Source organism: Bombyx mori, chromosome 10 (genome assembly GCF_030269925.1).
Source record: "Bombyx mori chromosome 10, ASM3026992v2".
NCBI lineage: Eukaryota > Metazoa > Arthropoda > Insecta > Lepidoptera > Bombycidae > Bombyx > Bombyx mori.
Window position 1 is genome coordinate 5951256 of NC_085116.1, and position 27917 is coordinate 5979172.

At 35.5% G+C, this 27917-nt stretch overlaps 3 protein-coding genes across 7 annotated transcripts in view; 1 reads left to right on the top strand and 2 right to left on the bottom strand.

Annotated features, from left to right (window-relative positions):
• Positions 1–936: 936 nt before the first annotated feature.
• LOC101740333 (uncharacterized) lies at positions 937–9330 on the bottom strand. Of its 2 annotated transcripts, none has more exons than XM_004930383.5 (3): positions 8574–9330; positions 7116–7311; positions 937–1324 (listed from the first exon to the last, which is right to left on the bottom strand). In XM_004930383.5, exons 1-3 carry the CDS (start codon positions 8953–8955, stop codon positions 1147–1149), a joined length of 756 nt encoding a protein of 251 aa, XP_004930440.1. In that variant the 5' UTR covers positions 8956–9330; the 3' UTR covers positions 937–1146. The 2 variants fall into 2 exon arrangements, with proteins under 2 accessions (XP_004930440.1, XP_037869431.1); XM_038013503.2 differs by having other exon boundaries at positions 7116–7326; positions 8574–9293.
• Positions 9331–12241: 2911 nt separating this feature from the next.
• LOC101740154 (telomere-associated protein RIF1) lies at positions 12242–26300 on the top strand. Of its 4 annotated transcripts, none has more exons than XM_004930463.5 (12): positions 12242–12394; positions 12813–13060; positions 13620–13856; positions 14133–14386; positions 15338–16121; positions 16217–16392; positions 16530–16776; positions 17128–17314; positions 17831–18051; positions 18153–21308; positions 21386–22378; positions 24842–26300. In XM_004930463.5, the coding sequence occupies exons 2-12, from the start codon at positions 12815–12817 to the stop codon at positions 25124–25126; spliced, it is 6786 nt and encodes a 2261-aa protein (XP_004930520.2). In that variant the 5' UTR covers positions 12242–12394; positions 12813–12814; the 3' UTR covers positions 25127–26300. The 4 variants fall into 4 exon arrangements, with proteins under 4 accessions (XP_004930520.2, XP_021206476.1, XP_012549482.1 ...); XM_021350801.3 differs by having other exon boundaries at positions 12256–12309; XM_012694028.3 differs by having other exon boundaries at positions 12263–12362.
• The window catches only part of LOC101740298 (patched domain-containing protein 3), a 54764-nt gene continuing 52400 nt past the window's right edge, over positions 25554–27917 (bottom strand). The window contains exon 11 of the mRNA XM_038013153.2: positions 25554–27909. Coding sequence (XP_037869081.1) covers positions 26806–27909 — 1104 coding nt within the window. The 3' untranslated portion in view covers positions 25554–26805. The remainder of the gene's footprint in view (positions 27910–27917) is intronic.

A 27917-nucleotide genomic window follows, 5' to 3' on the forward strand; every position in this document is an offset into this window, starting at 1 on the left:
GAAGACCATGAACTCTTAATTGGTAATTCCAATTTTTCTATTACGCGATTTTTTCTTCGATTTTCGGTAAAAGTGAATATGATATCTCGGATACCAAATGAAGGATATTTCGTGTTCGAGGTGTCAGTACACCTTGTCTCATATATTTGCTGCGGGCACCGATAGCGTTTGAGAAGCTTAAAACCACTGAACGTATTTTTTTTACTGTGGTAAGCAGCGAACATCCGGCATACTGCATACGGCTGCTCATGGAAATCAGCAACGACTAGAGGCACAACTAATGAGCAAAGTTAGGAAGGTAGAAAAGGGAAAGAGACCAATCAATTTCAGTACTAATCTAAATTTTTGATATTTTTTTGTGAAAAAACCGGTTCAAATCCTTGCGAAAAACTATTTATGGACAAATAATTCCGACAACTTTACTAACCAAAATCTAATAAGTTTATTTAATTTTTAATTTACTTTTTTTATTGCCCTTGTAGGCAGGCGAGCATACGGCCTACTTGATGGTGAGTGGTTACCGTCGCGCGTGGACTTCAGCAATGCCAGGGGCAGAGCCAAGCCTACCGATTACAATTTACGACAATACTGATTACGAAGTCGTTAATTACCATACGTTGTCAATTCACTAATATATTTCTACATTATATAACTATGAATTTTGCACCTCAGCGAAAGTAACAGAATAATGAAGAGAAATAAAGCGTCAATGTATAATAATTTTCATGTGAAATTGAAAGCTAACCACAATTTTATATAACAACACAATAAAAATCAATCTCCTCATATACTTACCATAAATACCTATCATTGTTTCAATGTGCTTAAGTTAACTTGATTTCTCTTATAGCACTTAATATTACGATGAATACCGTTTTACCTTTAAAACGCGAAGTAGGTATTACCCGCGAATACGTTAAAATAAAAATTAAAGCATTTGAATATCAATTTAAATTTTATTCGAAATCTTTGGCTATTTAAAAGTATACAACCAATTCCTAATTTATAACATCACTTATAAAATATTTTGGCTACATTTAATGTGTATATTGAAAACAAGAAAGAGCCATTTAAGTCATATTTTATAAATCACCTTTCTTCACTATACGAAGTGTCATGTGTGTAAACATAATCTTTTATAACATTCTATTGGTTACGAATCAGTCGATCGAGTGAATTCCAGCTGCAGGAATAATCAATTCGCAAATGACCATATCTGGACAAGTGGAAATTATCAGGAACTGTTTTTGGGTAAGGCCGTGCCCAGTCTTCGTATTCTGGAGAAAGACTTTCGTAGGCAAACTGCTCATAAGCCTCCATCATCCTAAAACGAAAGAAAATATTTTATATTTTTGTAAAAGTGTTAGAGTTTCAAATACTGGTGGTATTTTACTGGTGATAGGACCTCTTGTGAGTCCGCGCGGGTAGGTATCACCACCCTGCCTATTACTGCCGTGAAGCAGTAATACGTTTCAGTTTGAAAGGTGGGGCAGCCGTTGTAACTATAATTGAGACCTTAAAACTTATGTCTCAAGGTGGGTGGCGCATTTACTTAGTGGATGTCTATGGGCTCCAGTAACCACTTAACACTAGATGGGCTGTGAGCTCGTCCGCCCATCAAAGCAATAAAAAAAAAAACTTCAGACATATTACACGAGTAATTTAGTAGTTAGATTCAAGTGCGGTTAGCAACACATTGACGACGATTATTAGATGTTACAATACTGAAAAAATTATTTCAAATTACGGAATGAGTTATCTACTAAAGTTTAAAAATCAGTAATATTCAATGCGTAGTGCTATTCACTTATATTATCAATACATTTTTAGCTCTCATTCATAATATCTGAATAAATTAGTCTACTGTAGCCCGTGATATCGTCACATCTTCAGCGTCGCTCATCGACATCGTTCATTACAGAAGATAAGAGAACAAAGTAGTTGATTAGCGCGGTAATGCATATCCAAATTAACCGAGTAAGGTCGTTGAAAAACTTAAGCATGTAATTCCAATTATGTCGTAAAACATTATGTTGTGTTATGAACTCATTAGGCGATAGTGTATCAGAATAACTAGACCGAAGAAAAAATGTTAATTTGGTAATAATGTGAATGCTCAGAATATTTTGTAAAAGTAAACGTTACATTTTTGTAGAAATTCGTGAATAAGTTTTATAACACGGTGTTAAACTTCCATATTATCATTACATAAATGGGTTTTGCATCTGTTTAATTTGTTAGGACTGGTACTCGAATTGCATTCACGAATCTCAATCGTGATGCAGCTTGCCTATACCCATCACAGAACAAGCAATAGATGCATGCATATTATTTAAATTGATTTATCAACTACGAATCAAACATCGCCCATAAAAATAACAAAATAAAAAGGACGAACTAAAATTCATAAAGTTAATAAATCAATGATTTTCTGTTTGTTACAAATTAACAAATCTTTAAATGTGTTTTTTCACAGGTATAAAAAGATTAATGAACAGAAACTAGCTAAGAATAATAGGTATTTGTTTCAATAAAATCGGACGGTGTAAAATCGTATTGTCATTTAAAGATTGGTATTTGCCTTTACTGGCCGATCTTAAAAGTTAGCAAATATTTAAAGAAATGTGTTTGTCTACAAAATTTTCACTCTTCAAGTAGGTACTGAATTTATTTTGACGAAATTTTTGTAGGAAATAGTTTGACACCTGGAAAATAATACAGGTTACAGAATATTATCTCACTGCTGAGTAAAGATCTGCACGCGATTTAAGATGTAGCCCACGCAGACTAAGCCGTTGAAGGTAACCTAGTAATCTGTACTTTATATTCTAGATTATAAATATTATAAATCTGAAACCGTGTTTGTTTGTTAATTTGGTAGTATGTTTGTTTGTTTGTCCTTCTTTCACGCCAAAATGAAGCATATGCTGCTTGCAGACATGATCTTTATTAAAGTAGCATACCTTCTCTACAAACATCTGTTTAACACAGAAAACTATACTGACGCTTCTTCTTGAATACGCGAGCGAAGCCGCGAGTGACAACTAGTAATGTAATATATAGGTTGCAAATATTAGAACTATATTTTTGGTAACTTTTAGGATATTTATGTTACTTCTACTACTACCTTTTTTGAAATACGAGAAGGCTATGTTCCCTTCATTTTACAATAAGCTATAGATCAATTAATTGATTTATTAAAGGTACGTAAGGTATACAAGTTTGGACAGGAAGAGTCTATATTGTTTTTCAATGACTTGCATTTACTAACGAATTATGCCTACCAATCTTCGTTCACGTAACATAGTGTGTATAGAAAGTGGTGTGTGTTACAAACGTAATTACACTTATGTCTGTAGTTATACATTTGTTTCCGGTGCATTCTTTTGTTAATTTCTTCGTATATTGACGGTCAGATCACGAAATCTTATTACCGCCATTACGTAGAATTGCACGAGGTGATTCACAATAAATTTAAATATTTTTTTATGATCGTTAGTCATAAGTGTTTCCATAGTATATTTTTGTACTAAATAGGTGGTGAATTTTATGCATTAGTTATATTATTGATTCATTCATTAAAACTATCTATTAATATTTATTTTTTTTCAAATTGATTTTTATTACTTATACGATGCTATTCGCTTATTGTGGTAGTCATTCGTGAACGATAAAGACATTTTCACAAAAAAAAGTTATTTAGGTACAATTGCTCTACCATATTAGTCATAGATATTTTAATGAATTTAATATTTTGTTCTTCACCCTTTAAAGTGTCGCAACAAAAATTAAATAGTCGCAGGATGCACTTCTGCATTAGTCATTAGGTAAGTAGATAATATAAGGCCGTGAGCGCAAAAGTGGCTTAACCCACAATTATTCATATCCGTACTTATATATTGCAATTTATTTAAAACATAATAAATTTTGATACAAAGCCCTATACTAATCCCTAATTTCACCCATATATGTATTACATTTTATTATGGCTTTATAATCATTGTTTTTGCGCGTATTGTTTTTGCCTATAAAGCAACGTAAAAGTAAATTCAAACTTCATTATCTCCATACTAACTATGGTAAGCTTAGGCCACTATTGCATCTAAAAAAAATAAATTGATGTTAAAGATAAAATCCAGAGAGGTCATTGCAAGGTTGTTTCCAGGTTTCTCTAATAAATGCGAACCGAACATTCTCACAAGTGCAGTGCAACTTTCATAACTTATTGTCGGGAGCAAAAAAAAAAAGAAGAAAAAAACAAGAACTGGTGAACATTCTCACGGTATTGTAAACGCGTTATAGTAAAACAACAATTATTATTATACTGTGCTCGTCAAGAATTTTCGTTGTAAATACTCTGGGCTCAGACGTCGCACGTTTTTGTTTGAATCATAGATAATAACGAATGCTGTGACGTATACTCTTTTAGTATTTATTGTATCATTAATTTCTTAATTTTTTTTTTTTTTTTTTTTTTTTTTTTTATTGCCTTTGTAGGCAGACGGGCATACGGCCCACCTGATGGTGAGTGGTTACCGTCGCCCATGGACTTCAGCAATGCCAGGGGCAGAGCCAAGCCGCTGCCTACCGCTTATTACTCTCCACAAGCCTAAATTGTAGTAAGTAACTGGCTATATGTAAAAGTTAAATCGCTTTTTGCAACACCTCTGTACGCATTTATGAACGAACGGTTGTATTTTTTCGGTTAGAACTTCGATCAATAAATAGTTTTCGAACAATTCAGCCTTGTCGAATCTAGAAAAACACTTCACATGCCACACATCTTTACTTGGACATTATATTATTGTGTGACTTTAATTTCAGATCCAATTCGTCGTCGGTTGCATACAGCCACATTTTTTGAAGGAAAATGTCGGGAAGAGCCTCGGTAGCCAATTTCCCGATATATACTTCCATATTGAAGTCGTCGTGGCTTAAAGGATAAGACGCCCGGTGCATTCGTATCAAGAGATGCACCGGGCGACCGGGATTCGTATCAAGAGATGTTCGAATCCCGCAGGGACGACCAATTTTTCTAATAAAATATGCATAACTACCTAACAAATGTTCACGATCGATTTCCACGATAAAGGAATAATAACATTGTGTAATAAAAATCAAACTCGCAAAATTATAATTTGCGTATTTACTGGTGGTGGTAGGCCGTCTTGAGAGTCCACACGGGAAGGGCGGAGAACCCTGCTTATTTCTGCCGTGAAGCAGTATTGCGTTTCGTTTTAAAGGGTGGGGTAGCCGTTGTACTGTAAAAACTAGGACCTTAGTACTCATTTTTCAAGATGGGTGGCTACATTTACGTTTGTAGATGTCTGTGGGCTCCGGGAACCATTTAACTAGATGGACCGTGAGCTCGTCTACCCATCTAGGCGAAACAATGCTCTTTCTAGAGCAGATGTTGGCAAAGTCTATCAGGCTGAGCCCCGTGAACTTGCGTACCAGTCCAGAAAAGCTGGAATAGCCTCTCGAGGCTAGCAACGATTAGTTAAGATAAAAACAAATACAAGGTTTGCTTTGTGGACTCTCCACATAGCCTTTCAAGCACACATAAACTAGAAAAAAAAACACCTGACTCATGCTCTAATTTAAATTTTACATGAGCAAAACGCGATCTCATTGGAGTTTAACTGTGGCTCCGTGTTTTTATCCATGATTTCTATTAGGAAAGTGCATTACCTATAATAATTACACCGTTCGCGTACCATAGCACTGTAAAATTATAGAAATTATTATTATCATGGAGATGTTTCTCGTACCTACTAATCTGTTGAATTGTAACTCGGTCTCATTAGCGTGAAAACGCTGTTTTCCTACGAAACCTCGAATGTCGTGATCAGTGCGCGTAAAGCCGCTCTTTACAATATTTCATACGTCGTTATCTCAGTAAAACTGCCGTTTCATGCGTTGTCTAACGCAATCCCGATACATTGAGTAAGCATAGTTCTGATAATGGCCGTTGAACCATTTGAGAAATTTTATAAATGTCCGTGCACTGGAATATTTTTAATCAATTTCCTAATAATTTCAGTGCTTAATTTTATTACTCAGTCACATACAGTTCGAAGCGTGCGTTATTAGGAGAAGCAGATAAGTAACCAAATAACTGTATTGAAACACGAGAACTTGACGAAGTTTATATTTAAAATAACAATTCCAGTAAGAATTGCAATTGGCGGCCTCTTTACCTTTGAACGATCTTTTTTTTGCAATCTAGTACAGGAAAAAAGATTACGAAGAAAAAGTACAAGGTGCGTTTACTTTAAGTAATTGTGAGTAGGTATTCTCGTAGATCTGCGAATATGCCGCGAAACGAATCTCTGTTAGGTACAATATTACCAACAAATACACAACATGTCAAAGGCGGTCTGAGACCATATTCTTATAGTGACAACTACAAAAAGAAGAGCTTCAACAGAGCGAGTCTTTACGTTAGGTGGATGATTGGAGTGGGCGGTTGTTTTTAGCATGCAATTTAAAACTTAAATCGTTAGCGTTATCCAAGTTTTTTGTGTATTAAAATTTATTCGCTTCTGTCATAGCACACACTAGGTATGATAATGCCTAAATTCTACGATTCAGCATTCGTGGTTAAAACAATAGTTAATCATTAGTTCTATGTATTGCGGACGTCACCTCTTAATCAGGGTGACGGTTCTCGTTGTGATTTTAATGAATTTCAATAAATATTTTAATTTATTTTACCCGCCAAATGGGCTGTGAATTCATACGCACGTCAACGCCAAAAAATAAATAATAAAAATAGATAAAAACTGCTTCGTTGTTTCAATGTTGATAAACAATATCTTGCATATAACTAGTTTGCTTGTCAAACATCTTACGATATTGTAAAATTTCTTTTCGTTGTCAGAGACGATAAAACAACGGATAAAACGATGTATTTTCGTCATTTATAAAGTATTTTATCTTTGTTCTAATAATCGCACTTATCCAAATTCTTAATATATCCCATAGAAGTTGTCACCAACGGAAGTAGCAAGTGATTCATTTTACATTGACAGACTTGAAATTATTTCGATTATAATTATTATTGCAATCACGGTTAGGAATATGTTTCAGTTGTTGTAAATTAAATAAATCACCTTGAATGCCTTCGAGACTGCGGATGAGGTATATTAGCAATGACGTAGTCAGGGTGATGAGCGACAGACATGCGGGGCATAGGTGGCGGCGGCATATACCCCGGTGGAGGCATAGCCGGTCCATATAGAGGCTCGTAGATCATCGGATGTGGTACATAGATCGGTTCTTCGATATGCATGGACCTGCGGCGATCTCCTGTAATATTAGAAGCTGTTTAAATAAAATGATTATAAATGAAACTAAAAACGTATACATAACGAAAACGTTTACGGTTTAAACTCGCGTTTTTATTGGCATTCAATAATTTCCGACGTTACAAATACTTTACAATTTGTAGCCCGTTACCGATGTTTGAATATGTCTAAGGTTCGCAAAAAATTCTATATTAGTAATAATTTGGGTTTTCATAGTGATAAGCCTTCGTATTGAATTCAGTGCTTAGTAGCAGTAGAAAATATTTCATTCAAATATATATACAGTTGAATTTACGACTCACAGGCTGTTTCCAGTGTATAGATACCAGAACTGGCATCCCTCCCTGACTCACAACACATTATTCGGTCTGTTGAATTATAATTCTGGGTATCGCACACTTCAGACGAAATACACGATTCGCGATAAACCCGTCCTATTTGTTATCTTTTTTTTCCCTTGTATGGTGAGTGGTTACCGTCGCCCATGGACTTCAGCAATACCAGGGGCAGAGCCAAGCCGCTGCCTACAAAACACTTGTAAACACTTAAACACCAGAATGGGCCGTGAGCGCATTCACCCGTCCATGCAATACAAGCTGTTTTAGGTTTAGATATATTTAATTAAAAGTAATAAAATTGTCAAGAAAAGAGGTTCAGCTTTATAAAATAAGTTATAGGCAGCTTAGAAATATGTTTACAAGTTTCTATTACATACTTTGTTTTATTATTATTTTTTCTTATATTTGATTATTTTTAATGCAACGACCGCACAGTATCGACCATAGATAATAAATACATTTAATTTTTAAGATTGCAATTTCAACACATTTTTTCAGGAATTAAAAAGCATAGTAATACATATATTAATAGGTTTAGCCCTGTAAGGCTTAATTATTTAAATCAACGAAGGGTTTTCAAAAAATATGACAAAGTATAGGTAATTTACGTAATTAGAGTAGCATAGAGGACGTAATAACCGGTGGTAGGTACCACCATCCTGCTTATTTTTACCGTGAAGCAGCAATGCGTTTCGGTTTGAAGGGTGAGGTAGCCGTTGTAACTATACTGAGACCTTAGAACTTATATCTCAAGGTGTAGATGTCTATGAACTCCAGTGACCACTTAACACCAGGTGGGCTGAGAGCTCGTCCACCCATGTAAGCAATAAAAAAAATAAAAAAGTAATAAAAGAAAACATTCAGTTATATGTATAGACAAACGAACAGAAATGCTTTTCCGGTGAATTTTTAAATTATAACTTACTTAATGGCTTTTCGCTATAAACGAGTGCTTCGGGACATTCAGTGACAGCAATCCGTGAAGATTTCCTTCGACCATAGATATGTTCTTGTGTGACTTCTTCATTAACTCTGTTTCTTCTCGGAGGAGGCAGAGGTGGCTCCTCACCAGAGTCATAGTTTTTAGTCGGTACATAATAAAAACTAGCACTGACAGGCTCGCCAGCGAATGAATTAAAATTGTCTCCTTGACTTGATTCAGTTCTCTCTACCGGCATAACGCCGTAGGCCTCATTATCCCAAGGATCCAAATATAGTCTGTTCATTGGAGGCGGCGAAGGTACATCACTACCTTCACTGTCGAAATCTACCGTTGCCCAGAAAGGGCTTCCAGAATTTCCCGGCATTGCACCACGAATACTTACAAAACGTTATCACTGCGCTTCTTTATTTCGCACTGAAGCAGTACCAACCAGCCTTCGAGTCATTTGGACACAGAACCACCACCACACGAACTCTCCATCCCTATATGGAGTTAGATGTAATTTATATGCTTTGCTTGGATACACTGATTGTTATGCTCGACATGAAGCGCGTAGACATTCGGCGATACGAACGATGCAACAGTCGGTAGTAAAATAATAATTAAAGAGACACAAATATGCGCGAGCGCACGGAACGAGTCTCGCCTTCGAATAACGATCATGTAATGTGTGTTGTGTCGGCGCAGTGCCCACTCAAGAAGCTGTAGTGAGCATTAGAAATGTTTGCGATTCGAGTTTCGCACGCTACAACACGCTAAATGCAGTTTTCAATTAAAATTAAATGCCTTGTGTTTTAGTCAATAGCTTCAATACATATATATGTTAAATTTATATCTTAAGTAATAGCGTCTCATCGTGGACTTTGTTGATGAGTTTTGTGCTTATGGGAACCTACACACAGCGAATCGTTTTGTTTTTGGGATTAGCGTTCACGGTCAATTTTAAAAGTAAATTTAAATATTGTTGCGGCTTAGCTCTGCCCCTCGCATCGCTGAAGTCTATGGGCAACGGTAGCTATTCACCATCAATCAGGTGGGTCGTATTCTCGATGAACGCAAGGGCAACAAAAAATAATTCGGTATAGTTGTTGAAGCTTCTTCAATTGCGGAATTTTCCAAGCCCGTACATTTTTAAAATTAGAAGCGGTTTCTCTAATCGGCATTGCATTGCTATTGCAGTATACTTTTATTTGTTTAAGTTACTAACTTAATTATAGGGTCTTCTAACAAAAGGTTTTATTTTGCAGGAGTCGTCGTGGCCTATAGGATAAGACGTCCGGTGCATTCGCATCTACCCATGCAACGGTGTTCAAATCCCGATGACAAGTACCAATTTTTCCATTTATTTTCACGATTGACTTCCACGGCGAAGGAATAACATTGTGTGGTAAAAATCAAACCCGCAAAATCATAATTTGCGTGTCACCTGTTGTGAGTCCGCACGGGTAGGTACCACCACCCTGTCTATTTCTCCCGAAAGCAGTCATGCGTTTTAGTTTAAAGGGTGGGGTAGTCGTTTTAATTGTAAAGTTGGAATGCTTTATATAATAGAAAATAATATCCGCTAATTAGCCGCCACGGCTACGCTTGCAGCCATTGGATCTTATCTTTCACGTAGCATAAAAGAAAAAAGGTAAAGATTAAATCACAAGATCTTGGCAATCGTGATCCCCTCTTCGAGAAATCACACGGTTTGTGTGCTTAATTCGAGCTTGCTTCGCGATCGTGTAAACAGCTAGCGGCATTACTCATCGCTTAACGATCACTTTCGTGCTTATTGGACGCCAAATATTAGCATTTACCGCCTGGCCACGGGACATTCGCCGATACGAATATTCGCGCGGTGCGAACGGCGAAGCGTCTAGCGACTAACGGCCTGGCCACGGGGATCGGCGGTGCGAACGACGAAGCGGTGGATGAGGCGACCATTCGCGCAGCACCGTTTGCAGGCCACGGGTACTTACGTTCGCCGCCGCGACTAGTAAGGAAGTCCGACAGCGAAATGTCTATTATATCGAAATTATCTCGATATTGCTTACAAATTAATAGTTTTTTGGTTCTGGACCTATTATTTGGAAAAGATGTACATGATTTTAATAAGAATCGGAGTATACCTATAGATGGAGAATTCCACAAGAAGTACGAGAAATACTTTGGGTGGCTAGACTTCCAAATAGCTGGTCTAGCTAGTATTTCAGCTATTTTTTTTATTGCTTAGATGGGTGGACGAGCTCACAGCCCACCTAGTGTTAAGTGGTTACTGGAGCCCATAGACATCCACAACGTAAATGCGCCACCCACTTTGAGATATAAGTTCTAAGGTCTTAAGTATAGTTACAATGGCTGCCCCACCCTTCAAACCGAAACGCATTACTACTTCACGGCAGAAATAGGCAGGGTGATGGTACCCACCCGTGCGGACTCACAAGTCCTACCACCAGTAATTACGCAAATTATAATTTTGAGGGTTTAATTTTTATTACACGATGTTATTCCTTCACCGTGGAAATCAATCGTGAACATTTGTTCAGTACGTATTTCATTACAAAAATTGGTACCCGCCTGATATTCGAACACCGGTGCATCGCTCAACACGATTGCACTGGACGTCTTCTCCGTTAGGCCACGACGACTTTAAAAATATAAAATAAAAAATAAATAAAAAATATAAAATATAAAAATTTCGGCGTTCATTTTTCGCGGCGAAAACAACTAAACTCATTTAATCACTGCACTATCCGCCGCGACTACCGCCCGACTCCGTGGCTTGCGCCGTCCTTATTCGTGCATTTGTTTTGCTCGCTCGCCGCATCGTAAGTCGCCCGCGCGATTCACTCGGTACATTTCGCCGGTCGCTTCGCCGGTCGCCGGTGCGCGTGGCTTGTTAGGTACATTTCTATGCGCTTATTTTAGTCGCTAGACGCTTCGCCGTTCGCAACGCGCGATAATTCGTATCGGCGAATGTCCCGTGGCCAGGCTGTAAAATAAACGCATAGCAATGTACTTATCAAGCCACGCGCAACGGTGACCGGCGAAACGACCGGCGAAATGTACCGAGCGAACCGCGCGGCCGATTTGCGACGCGGCGGGCGAGCAATACAAATGCATGAATCAGGACGGTGCGAGCCTGGGAGTCGCGCGGTAGTCGCGGCAAATAGTGCAGTGATTAAATGAGTTTGAGTTATTTTCGCCGCAAAAAATGAACACTGAAATTTTTGTTCCTGATATACTACCTAGACCAGCTATTTGGAAGTCTAGCTACCCTAGCTTGTGTGAATTGTTTTATTTTGTCTATTTAGTGTTTCTCCAGGTTTAAATGTGTAGTTAACGGTGGTTTATTAGCTGTTTAATATCTATGAAAGTGCACAAATGTGGGAAAATGACACAAAGCCATTGGACGTATTTCTCGGGATGCTCCAAAAAGTCCACTGAAAAAGTCTCAATAAATAACCACCATTTTACTGAGCTTATATTTCATGCCATATCACCTTATCTCATTTCATTTAGTTTGGTGTCAATTCATTAATGTTTCAAATTAATCAAATCAATTTCATTTCACTGCATATTATTTTTCAAAAAATAATACACAAAAGATTAGTCTGTATGGTATGATACCTTTGCCTTTCCAGTTAAAAAAATAGAACTACTCCTCAACTGCTGTCAAATGTCAAAGTCATTCTTCGCGCCAGAAATAGTACGTGAATTAAAAATACGTGAAGTAAGAAAATGCCGTTTTGTTGTTTTTTAACATTGTATTGAAATTGCCCTAAGGTAATTGTAAAATATCTTCAAGGAATATCCAAGTACGTAAGGGATAAAAATATAGTTAAACATTTATATTAATTTTAATTAACAGAAACTCTTTAACGGTCTGTTCTGTGTCAGCTTGCATAAAGTATGTACTTGTGTCACATTCTTATGTACAAGCTGAAGCTAGTTTCCTCACCTTTTGTTTGTTGGATACAGAAATCTTATTTTCAAACATTGACCAAAGTGTTTCAATACAATATATATGCGTGTGTTTTTGTTACCTATCCTATTAACATTAAGACCGTGATAGTAGGGTTAGTTATGGTAATATCTCCATAATGAACTAACAAAGTAACTGTTTTAAAGGTTTCAAATATATTTTACTTAAAATAAAATAAATTATAACAACTATAATGCTGCATTTTGTTGATCATCATTTAGAAGCTACATTTTCATGTCATTATTTCACAGAAATGCCTGAATACGATGCAGCGCTACTGAAGGAAGTTGTCTGCCGTTTGGAAGATAACTCCCTCGAAAATGACAAAAGCAGACGCCAAAATTATGAGATTCTGGTAAAATGCTTAGATGATGAAGTGGATGTAAATATTAGTGTAGTGAAGAAAATTTTGAACATTTGTGAACATGATATGAAACAGAACATGAAATACACTGCATTCAACTTAACCATTATCTTGAAAATCTTAGAAAGAGTGAAGGTAATGTAGGATTCTTAATGTATTCTGTATTACATCCCTTAGTTAAATTAATTTAATTCCTTTAATTTTAAGTACAAAACTTAATTGCAAAAATTAAGGTAAAACAAATAATTATAGGTAAATACAAATTTAGATGTGGATTATTGTCTTTAAAGATTAGGAACCTTTGTGCAGGCAGCTTATTCTGGGATTAATTAAAAACATCTATTATGAAAAATACAAAAATATAAAAAAATATGAATTTCTACTTGACTGTGCATGTGCTAAAGTCATTTGACACTATTTTAAAATTGATGGTAAGGTGTTTTGTGAACCTGGACATGTGGGTACCACCACCCTGCCTCTTTCTGCCATGAAGTAGTACTGCCTCTCAGTTTGAAGGGTAGGGCAGACATTATACTTTAAAAACAGAGACTTTGAAGTTATGTCTCAAGATTGGCAGTTGTATTGTTGTGGTTGATGTCTATGGGCTCCAGTGACCATTTAATGCCAGGTCAGCCGTGAGCTACCCAGTGTAGAAATAAAAAAATCCATTTAAGATTGAATATAATTATTTTAGGCTGGAAAATTACCACAAACTCTGAATTTTGTGTCAACTGCTCTTGTGATACTCGATGTAATCAATGCTACAGCTTTATTGAGCAAAATAGAACACATAAGAACTTTATGCACCGAAACAATGATACAGTTTCCAGATGAGACACTTGTTAAACTCGCTATGTGTTATACAAATAAAATTATGGAATTCTTTGAAGTTAGTAAATATCACAAATTTCCACTGGAATCTAGGATCCTGGTAAGTTCTTTAATTTTAATTTATTGATACATTTTTGATCCATAAAATTACCATTTGAATAAATTTGCTTTTTACTTCCTTGTGTCCACTGTCCATAATTTGAACTATACCATCTTTTTAGTAGTTAGTAGCCAGATGATATATTTGTTCAATTTGACTGCATGCTGCAGTTAAATTTACAGAATCTGTATGGTTTGTGCTGTCCAAAAATGCATCAGTGATTGATTTTTACAAAATGTTTATGTAGCAATCTAATTAAAATATGGTTTCTTTCAGTTTTTTCAGATAATCCTGAAAATCATCAAGGTATTACCACCTGAGAAGAAAATAGAATTTGTGAATGAAGGTTTATCAGTGTGGTTATCAAAGCTAATACCTACAATAGTTACTTATTTGAATCATGACTGTAGTGTTTCTTGTATGAAATGTATCGAACTTCTAGAACTGTTGACTAATGAAATTTTGAGGATAGATTACACCAAAGACATTTATTGGGAATGTCTATATCAAAATATTTCTAATCCTAGTAGGTAAGTATTGATAGCGAATAGAAAATAATAATATTAAAATTAGAATACAATTAGTGATTCTTAAGTCAAATTTAATTTTTTTTTATTGCATAGATAGGTGGACGAGCTCACAGCCCACCTGGTGTTAAGTGGTTACTGGAGCCCTTAGATATCTAGAGACGTAAATGCGCCACCCACCTTGAGATATAAGCTCTAAGGTCTCAGTATAGTTACAACGGCTGCCCTGCCCTTCAAACCGAAACGCATTACTGCTTCACGGCAGAAATAGGCAGGGCGGTGGTAACTACCAATGTGGACTCACAAGAGGTCCCACCACCAGTGAAGTATTTTACCATTACTGTCTTTTATTTAATTATATTGATGTCACAGAGCCCACCTGATTTAATTGGTTATTGGAGCTTCTAGTGAATGCAATTAATTTTATTATATAATAATGAATCTTGATTGCTTTGTAGTAGAAATAGACAGAATTGTGCTCCTTACAATACAATATACCTGTTTTTGCTCACAGCCTAGCTGATAGATTAATCTGCATGTTTTTGTATTAATCTTGTCAACACCTGTGGCGAATCAATCATGCTTTCCAGTCTAATTCCATTTGTCCAGTCCATTCCATTTGTCCATTTGACATCAATTTACTGTTTCAAGGTGAAAACTACCCTTCATTTTGTGGTTTTTTATGGGCTCTAGTAACTGCCTAATGTTGTCTGTACATTTACACAATAATGACATACAATATATTTGCACCCAGTGAAACCACTTGCACACTTTTATCATAATAGAATACAAGGGCTGGAAATCCTTTGTTAAGGGACTATAATAATTAATATCTTAAATTCTAATAAATAGCAGAGATACCAGTGCACAGAAAGAACACACAAATATTTTTTAAAATATGTATTAGAAGATTTACAAGAACAATGTTAATTTTTATGTTCATTTACATCAAAGGTATCCACTTCTAATGAAGAAGCTTCTAGAAAATGGCAGTTCACTGTGGCACAGACTTTGGATTGTATGCATCAAACTTCTTGGCCATCAAATAACCCGCAACGTTTCAGGTATGGGTACACCAATCAACTCAATGCTGCCTGTCGTTGAAGCAGCATTCAAGATTGATGCTGATAATCGTTGTAGAGCTTTTCAGTGTTGGTCAGTTCTAATTGATACATTTGCCAAAGAAACGAATGACAACTGTGTAAACAAAAGGCTAAAATTACTTGTGATTCCACTAAGGCTTAATAATGCAAAAGTTGAAGAGACAGCTCTAGCTAAGTTTGAAACATGGTGGCACTTGATAGTGAAATTCAGTACGAGACTTGGTGTATTTACTGATGTAGTACTGACATCATTTCTACATTTTTGTTTTGGAAAATACAATGCATCAGGAAAACCCTCATTTATTCCTGGTCAAATATCAGACAAGCTATCAATGAAATGTGTTGATGCATTTGTTGAGATTGTTGGACATGTTGGTTGTGAGGGATGCACTGATGTGCCAAGGTTAAAGGAAAGATTATTGAAAAAAAAATATTTAATAGAACATTGGCATGATTGGTCTTATTCACTGAAAACTGCTATAAATTTACTAATAAAAAAGGGTAACGAGGACTCACAAAAGCAAATGTCATGTATTTGGAAATCTTTTCTTTTGACGGTTGGAGAATTGCCTGATAATAATATTAGGACAGATCTAGTTAATGAATTGTTAAACCATTTTGAGAATTTTGTTGAGGTAAATATTTTCATTTAAATAACATTTACATTTAAAAGTAACAACTTTTATTGTAATTTTGTATATGAAAGTAACAAATATTTTAAAACTTACAGGAAAGTAAAAGTGACCAAAAAAAAGTTGAACTTGTATTTAACTCATTAGTAATTACCTTGTTTGATGACGAAACGAAAATAAGTCAATTGTTCAACTCGCAAACTGAAGACGATGGAATACTGCACAGAATTATTAGCATACTTGTAGATCCAGCATTTAATTCTTTTTATCGTCAGTAAGTAATTATAATCTAAAATATAATTAAAATAGCACTAAATTATTTGGCACATATTTAACATGAAGAATTTCAATGAAAATTTATATTTAAGAAACTGAAAATGGAATTTTTAATCTCACACATATATTTTACAGTAAAAACACAACAGAGATGATACAAAAATTAAAACCCATAGCATATTTTATTCTTGAGGAATCTATAAATTCAAAAAAGCTTATATTCTTGAAATGGGTTTTGGATAAACTTCCATCAAATGACAACACACTTAAGATTTGGACAGCATTGGCAGAATTATTATGCGAGTCTGATTTCAATCTCTGCTCAACTAGTTTATCTTACATGGTTATATGGCCCTTGAAATCAATGAATCTATTTAATGATGTGAGTACAAATTTTCAATAAAACTACTTAGGTATTAGGTAAGATTTAAAATCATGATGGAGTATAATTTTGAATATTATTGTATTTATTATATTAATTATAATAGATGAAAATTTTGATGTGGATTATTGTTTGTGATAATCGCATCTCGTTTATCATCCTCAATATTTAAATTAAATCTATGATTCTGTTTTGATTGATGCCCAAAAGGATTCTACTAGTAGATATTTATATTACTATTATATTGAACTGTTTTTTTTTCACTGCAGGACATAATACTTCTTTTCTTGAGTGTTTACTGTTGCATTTTTTTTAAATATGAATACTTACATTTTTAATATTTATCAACAGGTTAAATATTCTGCTAAAACTTGGCTCACGCTATACAATACAACGTTAGCAAAATTGAAAAAGACTGAATTGGATGAGAACATATCAAATATAATTCTATATTCAAACATTGTTACACAGTCTAGCACATATATGTCATTGTGTGCTTTGTTGGCTATCCTTAGTAATAGTTTAACGAAAGATGCAGGTGAGTTACACTTTACTATTATTGACTGCATACTGGTGGTAGGACCTCTTGTGTGTCCGTACGGGTAGGTACCACCTACCCTGCCTATTTCTGCTGTGACGCAGTAATACGTTTCAGTTTGAAGGGTGGGGCAGCTGGAGACCTTGAAACTTATATCTTAGGATGGGTGGCGCATTTATGTTGTAGATGTCTATGGGGTCCGGTAACCGCTTGGCACCGGGTGGGCTGTTATTTCGTCCACCCATCTAAGTAATAAAAAAAAAAATATATATTTTACCATCATTCTGTTATTTAAAAATTTTAGATTGTTGTTCTGTATAGATGTTCTGTTGGTCAATAAAAGGTTAATAATGGTTATAGCTTAATAAAAAATGGTTAATAATTAAAATAGGTAATAAATTTTTTAAATAAAAATATCAATTACAATGGAATACTTTCTGGGGACTAGTAAAACAAGAACCCTTTCATAGTCATGATTATTGGTTTCATTGTTTCATTATCAAAAATTACTTGCAGGTTCAAAATACGACCAACAAGTAGAGTTAGTGCAAGTTTTGGTTAACAGAATCGATAATTATGAAGACATTGAAGATATATTTCCACTGTTAGTTGACATCATCATTGGAATTTGTAATCATGTGACAGAATCAGTTAACGAAACTCTGGAAGAACATGCAATGACGTGTGTTAAAAAAATCATGAAACTATTGATTCCTATTTTAAAACAAAACAGTGCTGTAAGTAGTCGGTTACTGACAGTTACAATTGAATTTCACAGTAAACTTAAAAATACTTTAAATGTATTAAAATACACTTAACAAACTTATTTATTTTCCAGGTACAAAATACCAATCAAATTTTAATAGGAAAATTGCTGAAATCAGTTTATACAGTGTTACAAACAGCACTCTACCCAAAATCTCATTCAATCTTATATGATGTTCTAAAACAATACGCTGGATGTTTTAATGATAAGTTAATATTATTTGATGCTGTAGATTCCATTTTGAAATTAAATTCTACACAAGATAAGGAGAACAGCCCGCGGGATATGAATAGTGATTTAGAAAACTGTGAATCTTTAAAGCAAATGAACAAAAATGAGGCTACTAATAAAAAGTCTTGTACGCCTAACGCCAAGGAAGTTACAAAGAAAAAGAAACGAGAATCTAGCATAGTAAACACAGTAGTAGAAAATGGCGAAGAATTTGTTGTTGTCAAATCAAACTGGAAATTTAATCCTAAAAAGCTTACAGAAAATCAAAAAGAAAAATTCACAAGAAAACGAGAAGATATACCTGCCCTGTACCAAGACTTATCTCAATCTCAAGATGAATTTAAATTAACAAAGTGGAAAACAGACTCCCAAGACACAACAACAAATAGTAAATCAAACAGCAAGTCCGTGAACAATTTTGATAATCCAGAAATTAATCTTAAAGAAATGCCAGGTACCGACGTTGTTCCTACTATTATTGAAAACATACTTGGGGATAAAAAAGGAACAACATCTGGAATAGAGGCAGAATTAAGCCCAAAATCAATTACTACTGATAAAAAACGAGAAGTGCCCAAATCAAGAACACCACGAATGGCATTAAAAGATAGAATCTTTCATAATGTCAGGAATTTGATTGAGAAATCTATAACACCAGAAAAGCGTGCATCTACTGAAGATAAAAATTTGGAAAATTCCGTAAAAACTTCCACTTCCACAGACGTAAATATTGAAAATCTCGTTAATTCAGCCCCATCTTTGTTGCTCTCTGATAGGCCATCTCGTGTCAAAAGGAAGCCTAAAAAGTTTGATGATGCGGAACTCTTTGCTCTAAAAAAACGGCGTCACTCCCAGACAGATTCACAATCTGATGATCAAACTGTGGAGAAGCCTATGGATAATATAACAACAGATTTACAAATGAAAAAGAGTTCCAAAATAACTGACACGGTCAAAAAAAATATTGAAGAAAATAATTTGTCTGGAATAGTCTTGTTAATAGAGAGCACTGGTGATAAATATACTGAAAATACGGAGGTAGCGAAACTAACACCGAAAGTAAATAATATTGAACCAAGTGACAGTATTGAAACTAGTGACAGTATACAATCAGTAACTTTACATGAAGGAACCAAGGAGCAGGACATAATTGAGAAAGAAAAAATAACGACTAAGAATTTCGTGGCAACGACGGAAAAGGTAGACAGTGATAATGTTTCTACAGGCTCACAAGAAAATACCAGTGAAAAAAGATGTGCTAAGATTACTCATGTTGTACAAGTACACTCTACAGATGAAATCACAACTAAAAGCAAAGAAAGCTCTGCTCGAAAGAGCACTAATAAAAAATCACGAATTGAAAAGGAATTAGCCATTGACATGGTTGAAGGGCACCCATTTTTAAACACACCTACAACATCTCAAAAAAGAAATACTCGAAAAAGTTTAGTCACTCCCACAACTAATAAGACAAGTTTATCGGAAAAGTTAAATAAAACGAAAAATTCCGGGAAGAAAGATCTAAAAGAAGGTTTGAAAATAACGCAATTAAAGAGTACAAAGACACCTGATTCTCAAGGAGAAAGTTCACAAACTGATAAATCTCAAAGTTGTTCTGAGGATGTTATAGAAAGCTCTCAAGATTCGACATTAACTACTGTAAGTGTTATAAAAAAGACCCCTAAAAAGATAGCAATTGTCAGCATTGAAAAAATTTATGTTATTTCTAAGAACGACGCAAACGTTAATCGCACTAAAAGCCTATTGAAGGAACCAGATATTGAAATCATTGAATTTTCTGATGAGAAAATTAATTCGGACAATAACCCCGTCACAGTAAACGAAAGTGCAGCAGATAAAACTGTTGAAAGTAATATTACAAACATAGAACCAAACTCTTCTAACATGATGAACGATTCACAGTCTATAATTATTAATGAGACACCTTACTCTTGTCATGAAAGCAAAGACGATATTGAATTGCCTGTAAATAAAACTGTCATAGAAGAGAAAAATAAAACGGAATCAAGCGACATTACAAACACAGAGTCTTTAGCTGAAAAAGAAATATCAGACGATGTGGTTATTATAAACGATGATGACGTGCCAATAACGATTAGTAGTGAAGAAAAATCAATTCAACTTGAAAGTCAAGAATTAGCAGAAGCAGACACACAACCTATTGAGCACAATGATGAATTCAATACCAGTTCGAATCTAAATATGCCATGTGGCATGGAAGAGGAAAAATCAATAAACCAAAGTAATGAAACTGAAATCAATACACAAGACGACGCTACAAAAACGTTCACAGAATCAATGGATGTTTCAGTAGTAGTTGAGTCTACCAATGACGTGTCTTCTCCATACAAGAACGACGAACAGAGAAAAAAGGACTTTTTGAATAATACAGTTGAGATTTCTCCCATAAAAATATTAAGGCCCGATCTTGAAGACAAATCTCCATCTCCGGAGACGAGCAGAGACTACGTCGTTATAAAATTGACATCGCCAGTACATAGTAATGGAGAACCATTCGAAAAGGGGTCCCCAGAATTTTTTACAGAAGAAAAAGTATCTCCAGATAAAAGAGACCAATCTCCTCCTAGGCCTGAAGTAGTTGTCAACAACACAAGTCCTAATTCTTTACAGTCACTGAAAAAGAACAAACCTCAAGTACGAGCCGGCGGCCGTGCAGCTCAAATGCTCGGCCTATGTGTTCCTGATAATTTAAATTCAATTATGAAACCTGACAGATCTGATTATGAAGAAAGTAAAAAAAATAACCAGTCAACAACACCGGCTCGAAGAAATTTAAGAATATTGTATAACTCTGTTGGTGGCGGAATAGAAACAACAATGGAAAGTGAGGACAGCGAAACTTTCTTAAGACTAAAACGAACTTTACCAGCACTTGATGTGAGTCCATCAGTTCCTATTTTAAAAAGAAAGTTGGCCGAGATCTCTGATGAAGCTACCGTTTCACCTGCAAATAAAGTAAGTTATTACAAATATAAAAACACATACAATAACTGTTTTAGCTCTTTGTTATTTTATGTTATTTTCTTTTATAGAGAAAACGGGTCAGTTTCCACGACCCACCAGTGTCAACTACGGTATCTGTACAAAAGTACATAGAACCAATAGGTCTGAGATCACCACAAAATTCGGCGCAAAAGCGTCAAGAAAGGCAAACACGGCCTCATTCCAATTTCAAGTCCCAAAAGAGACTCGACAGTGCATTCAAGTTAGAAACTGCTTTGTCAAAGGCCGTCGAGAGTTTCACTGATGTTGAAATTCTGAATAGCAGTGATAATACTCAATCAAGTATTGAAACTTCACTAGTAAATGTTACTGTTGATTCAAATAATGATATTCTTAGTGGTATCCAACCACTTAAATCTTTGGACGAGGCACAAACTCCTTTAAAGTCTCAGGATACTACTGAACACTTAAAATCACTCACTGACATGGAGACAGACAGTGACATTATCAGTAAAGACGATACACAAATATCGTCGCTAGAACAGACTCCTGTTGTAGAAGTTGTGAAAATAAGTGACCTGAATGATACAGACCCGATTTGTCCTCAATTAATAAACTGCAGTGATCCCATTGATAATGTTGCGGCGGACCTGTCTTCTGTCACGATGAAATCGTTGCTCATAAAAGAATTGCAGGGTAAAGTTAACACAATCGGTGATTTAGCTAAAATGACTGAATTGGAGGTAAATCGATTATGTATAAAGGCACCAAAAGTGAAAACAGCTAAAAACGCGTTATATCTGTATGCCTTGAGGAATGCTGCGATGAATAAAGCTGCAAATTCTGAGGTTAAAACCGATGTGACTGATGATACGAGAATGATACCGGAAACTGCAAAGATAAATATTGATACACAAACTATTAATGTTTCAATAAATGATGTTGAAATTCAAACATGTGATGTGTCGACATCATCCGTGTCTTTACAAACGGAAAGTGCTACAATGGTAGATACAGGAATACAAACTAAAGAATCTGGGGAAAAATCCACAGCTGATATGGTTACATTCTGCTTGGAAAAGGTTAGTCAAATAAGTTTTCTCATAATAAGCTTTTTTTTAATGCCCTTGTAGGCAGACGAGCATACGGCCCACCTGATGGTGAGTAGTTGCCGTCGCCCATGGACTTCAGCAATGCCAGGGGCAGAGCCAAGCCGCTGCCTACCGCAAATTGACATAGTAGTGATAATCTGATGATTGTGATTTGAGTACAGCAGGAGGCACCAGTCGTGAGCTCTCGATAAAAGAGCAGTAATTAAATGGATCACTTAAGTAATTTAATTAAGTAAAAATTCAATTAACTTCCTTCAATTTAAACTTGTATTTGTTAATTTATTATTCTAAGTCAGAATTAAGCCTATTTTTAACCAACTTCCATAAGGTTATTAAGTCATCCCTTTTTTTTTATAGAACAGGTTGTTGTCGACGAGTTATTGCCGCTAAATTATATTAATAAGTTATAGATTTTAGGCAATTTTCATTGATTTCTCTAAAGCCAGGGAAACCATTTGAATAATATACCTAAAATTATTTCTAATTGATAAGATCTTATCTTCTAAACAATTCCTTAAGTTATCTATTTATACCAGTATTGATCAATGTCCAAGACAAAAACAAAAAACCGTCTTTTACTAAAAAGTTTCAAATAATATATTTATGTGGTAATATATATTTATATACTTGTGGTACTACTAAATGTACATTTATCCACAGAAAATTATTCATAAGAAGTTAGTGCCTGCATAAATTAAATGAGGTTGATAAAAAATATGTGGTTAATAAAATTGCACGAAATTGTAGTTTGGTGCAGTTTTTTTTTTTTCCTACCTATGTTGGTTGCCTTGAGAGGCTATTCCAGCGTAACCTTAACTAGTAGGTGAGCTCACGGGGCTCAAACCTGACGACGTTGCTAACACGAACCCTAGCAACCGTGCTTCGCAGAATCTACCATCGGATCGGAAACGCGACCCACTGAGAAGATCCGGCGAGAAACTCAGTGGGCTGTGTCTGAGGGTTAATTGTTAATTTACTCGTGATACGCGTGCACAACACAGGGAACGAATCACGGCTGACGGCTTGTGACGCGACGCGGGACGAACCAATAGCGTTATCGATATGGCCGGTGCCACCCCCGTTCTTGCTTCGTTCCCCTAAACCAGCGTTTTCCAAAGTGGGCGATAACGCCCTCTTATGGGCGCTGCAGGCCTAAAAAGGGGCGGTAAGAGACCCAGGAAAAAAATGGGGGTGTTGTGTAGAGGCTTGAGAGACGATTTTTAATTTCATCTAGGAGGACTCTTAGACTCCAACTGAGCTCTCGCTATAGTAGTTTTTATGCAGGTGAAAAAATTGGGGGCGCTAAAAACATAATTTATTCTCAAAGTGGGCAGTAGACAAAATAAGTTTGGGAGCCCCTGTCTTAAACTGATCTAAAAATGCACCTCTGCGCATGTTAAGGTCAGAGCTCACGACTCGTGCCGATTACTGTGCCATGAAAGCGTGAAGGCGACCACTATTGTGCCTAGTGCGAGTTTTTAACGTTCTCGATAGCGTAAAAGGAAACTCGATTTTGTATGCAGTTGGAACAGCGCCCCTAGCGACAAACGTACGCAAACGATCTAACTCTATACAAATTTGAATTATCGTTTACGCTATCGAGAACGTTAAAAAACTGTCACTAAGCACACAAGTCTATTTGCTGTCCGTTATGCGCTATCGATATACATACATATTGATACGTTTTAGTTTAGTTTATTGCTTGTTCGGCTGTACAATGATTTCGCAATCCTGCTTATTAGACATAAACACTTGTGTGATAACCTATTGTCGGTTTTCTTTAAAATAAATAATTGAAATAACTGGATATGGGACACTGAAATAAGCAAAATGTTTGTCTAAATCCAGTTTGTTTTAATACCATTGTCGCTGCTATTGCCGATGAGCGCACCGGTGACCGCTTTTATGTGTGTCATGTTTCGTTAGTGTACTTAGTGCGAGTTTCTTAACGTTCCCGATAGCGTAAAAGTTAACTCAAAGTTGTATGGAGTTGGAACAGCGCCCCTAGCGGCAAACGTAGGCAAACGATCTCATTCCATACAATTATGCGCTAACTTTTACGCTATCGAGAACGTTAAAAAACTTGCACTAAGCACACTGCTTCGTGTAATGACACGATGATTATAAAAACGGTATTACAATGAAATAATGGTCATCCCTATAAATTAGTAGGCAGCGGCTTGGCTCTGCCCCTGGCATTGCTGAAGTCCATGGGTGACGGTAACCACTCGCCATCAGGTGGGCCGTATGCTCGTCAGCCTACAAGGGCAATAAAAAAATCAATTCCCATGAGATTTTCGCTTCAGAACTTATCAGGATAATACAACAGTACTTCCATAAGTAATGTGTACATAAACGGCTCTAAAATGCCCTGATGTTATTAAAAAAAAACATAATATTGCATTTCGAATAAAACAGTTGTTGTTCTTTCAGAGATCAGACTTTGTGGATCGGCTTTCGGAACAACTGGACGGATCGTCTGTGCAGAAATTGGCAGAAAAAATGACTATTTATAACATTACCGAAACACTAACCCGGAAAATGACTACGGGAGATACCTATGCAGTATTAAAGAAAATATTAGAGCATTCAACCGAGAAAAATAAAAATACGGAACTATCCATTTTGGGTGACTATTTATATGAGAAATTTGATTCTAAAGATATAATATTGCTTTGTAGCCAGTTGTTACAAAGAGTTCACGATAAGCCAAACTAGATTGTACATGACAGTAATCTAACCACGTATGGATTCTCATTATTTATTAGTTTTTATTGACTTAACTTTATGTGCCTTCTTGGTGTCTTAGTGTTTTTATTTATGTTGTTTTTATCGGACTAGGCACCAAGATCATAATTATAGTATACATCTGTTTTTATGTTAAAGACTAACCAAGTGCAAAGTAAGTAGCCTACTGATGAATTCACAGAATTTACTGCGTTACGTTTTAGTTACGTTTACAATGCGATACGATACGTTTAATTTTTCATTCTGTATAAATAATATCAACATTAAAAACTCAACTCCAGTTTCTCACCTAAATATTATTTAGTTTGTAAGTTAGTATGTAGGTAGGTTAATCTAAAACTCTTCTAAGTTTAACTGATAAAATTTAGTGGCTAGTCTGTTAATTAAAGAAAAATACTTTAATATTAAAACTAATTTTATTCCATATAAAACAAGTTGGTATTTACAATATTCAGTCAAAATCAAAGACCACAAAGGTCACAATTGTACGCTTCATTCAAATAATGTTAAACTTTCATGTTCATAAATACGTTTTTTTTTTGTTTATATTTATATTTTTATTATAAATGGAAACATTGTATTGTTTACACATGGTTTCTTACACCCAGCTATTAGAAATACATACAGACATGGCATCAAGATCATATCACAAATAATATTTACAAAATAAATCTATTTCGAAAGGTAACATTAAAGCTCTACATGTATACTCGTATAGGTATTCTTCACATAAACGTTCTACTTATATATAATACTACATACGCACGTATGAAGCTGTGGTAAGTGGTATTAAGAAAAATCCAGCATTCGTCCGTTATCAATAGCCAAGATAATTTTATAAATACAGAATATGTATTTAACCATTTTAATATATGTAAGGTTTTCTTTTATATATATTATGTCAAATAGTTTCTTTTCCATATTTCAGTTCCACATATTAATTTAGTTCTTATTATATTATGTAAGTTGATTTTTTTGGAGTAATTAATGTGTATGTTTTATCTTCTTCAATATATTAGTATATTTTAGATTTAAGTTTTGCATTTTAGCAACTCAAGCCTTGTTTAGCGACTGAATCAATAGTTTATAGTTTAGGAACTAGGTAGTTGCTATATTTTCTAATAAATTATTATAGAAAAAAAAATGTGTTTTCAAATAATTGCTACTTGATATCCAAGAAGTAAAAACCTAACCACTCAAGTAATATAATAATATTCTGTATTTTCTAAATTAAACATCAATTATATATATCAATAATATTTTGGTACCCTTCTATTTTATTAATTATTATTCAATTAATTTATGAACATAATATTTATGATCCGTTTATTAAAAGAAAATTATAAGATTCAACCTTGTACCTAAACGAACGCATTGCCTCGAATAAGTCTAGCCTATTCGTTCCCCTGTACCCCATAATAAAATACACAAAAGCTTAATTTTAATTCTACGTGCGTTCCAGTCACACTTATCAATAAATAGTTATCTATTTGATTTCTGTCGGCAGACAAGTCATTATATATTGTTCGAGAGAAAAACAAAAAAGAATTTTCTGTCATTAGCATAAAGGTTGCATGTAGCTTAACACTTTGGTCCACAATTGAGCAGTACATTATCTTAAATATATTAGAGAGGTTACAGTGTCAACGTCAGGGAAATCGCATTTCTGCGACGTAATCTAAATGATCCAGATTATGCTGAGAGTTAGACCGACGAGGAGCTCTGGGCCTGTGGAGGTTGTGATGTGAATGCGCCCGCATTACTCTATATGTACCCTCTCGACGAGGTCCAGTGTCACTGGTTTTGCGTGTTGATGTTACCCAATCATCGTCTCTGGTCCTCGAAATGGGTGTAGGCTTACCGTAATTCTCAAAAGTGCGACGGTTATTTTCATAGCGCTGTCGATGCCAGTTCCTTTCTACGTCTTGCCCGAAAGGATCTAATTCTCCGGAGGGTTGAAATTGGCTCGAACTTTGGCAATAATTCGATCTTTTCCAACCTGTTTCATCGTATTGCTTGCGTCCGTTGTCATTTTCGGTGATTTGTCGTCTTTGTGATTGATTAGAGCTGCTTTCACTTGTGTCTTCGCCTGACGTCCCTATACCCAGGTCTTTATCGTCCACGTAACCTTTATAAACTCCGTTAGGGGTCAAATTTTTGCTGTTGTAAATTTGATCGTTCAACATCAGCTGAGGGTGCGGTATACAATACGGGCTAGGAAACTTTTCGAGTTTCGACATCTTCATATCGTCTGATTTTCTTGTGCAGGATCCTGGTCCGAACAAAGACAGTAAAACCGGTAATAAGAATAGACCGTGCATCGCTCCAAAGAATATTACCATGAATACCATTTTAAAGAATACAGAGAATATGTAACTGTCAGCGAGAAGCAATGCGATGACACCGAGAATTGTGCTGAAAGAGCCTTGCACTATTGGTAATCCCAGAGAGTATAAGCATTCGCTGACTCGTTCGTGAGGGTATTTCGCTTTAGATGCCATGTAGGCATAGCATATATGTGCAGTGAAGTCGACAGAAAAACCGATGCACATGATGAGATTGATCATTGATATTGAATCGAGATTTATATCCCATAGGGCCATATAACCGACCACACCGACCTCAATCGATATTATACTAAACGCCACCCATAGCGAGCACAAGATGTTTGGTATGAATATAAATGATGTAATCATCATCATTAATGCTCCATAGCACAAATTTTGAATTGATGTAGGCTTAACAAGCTCGAACTGAAATC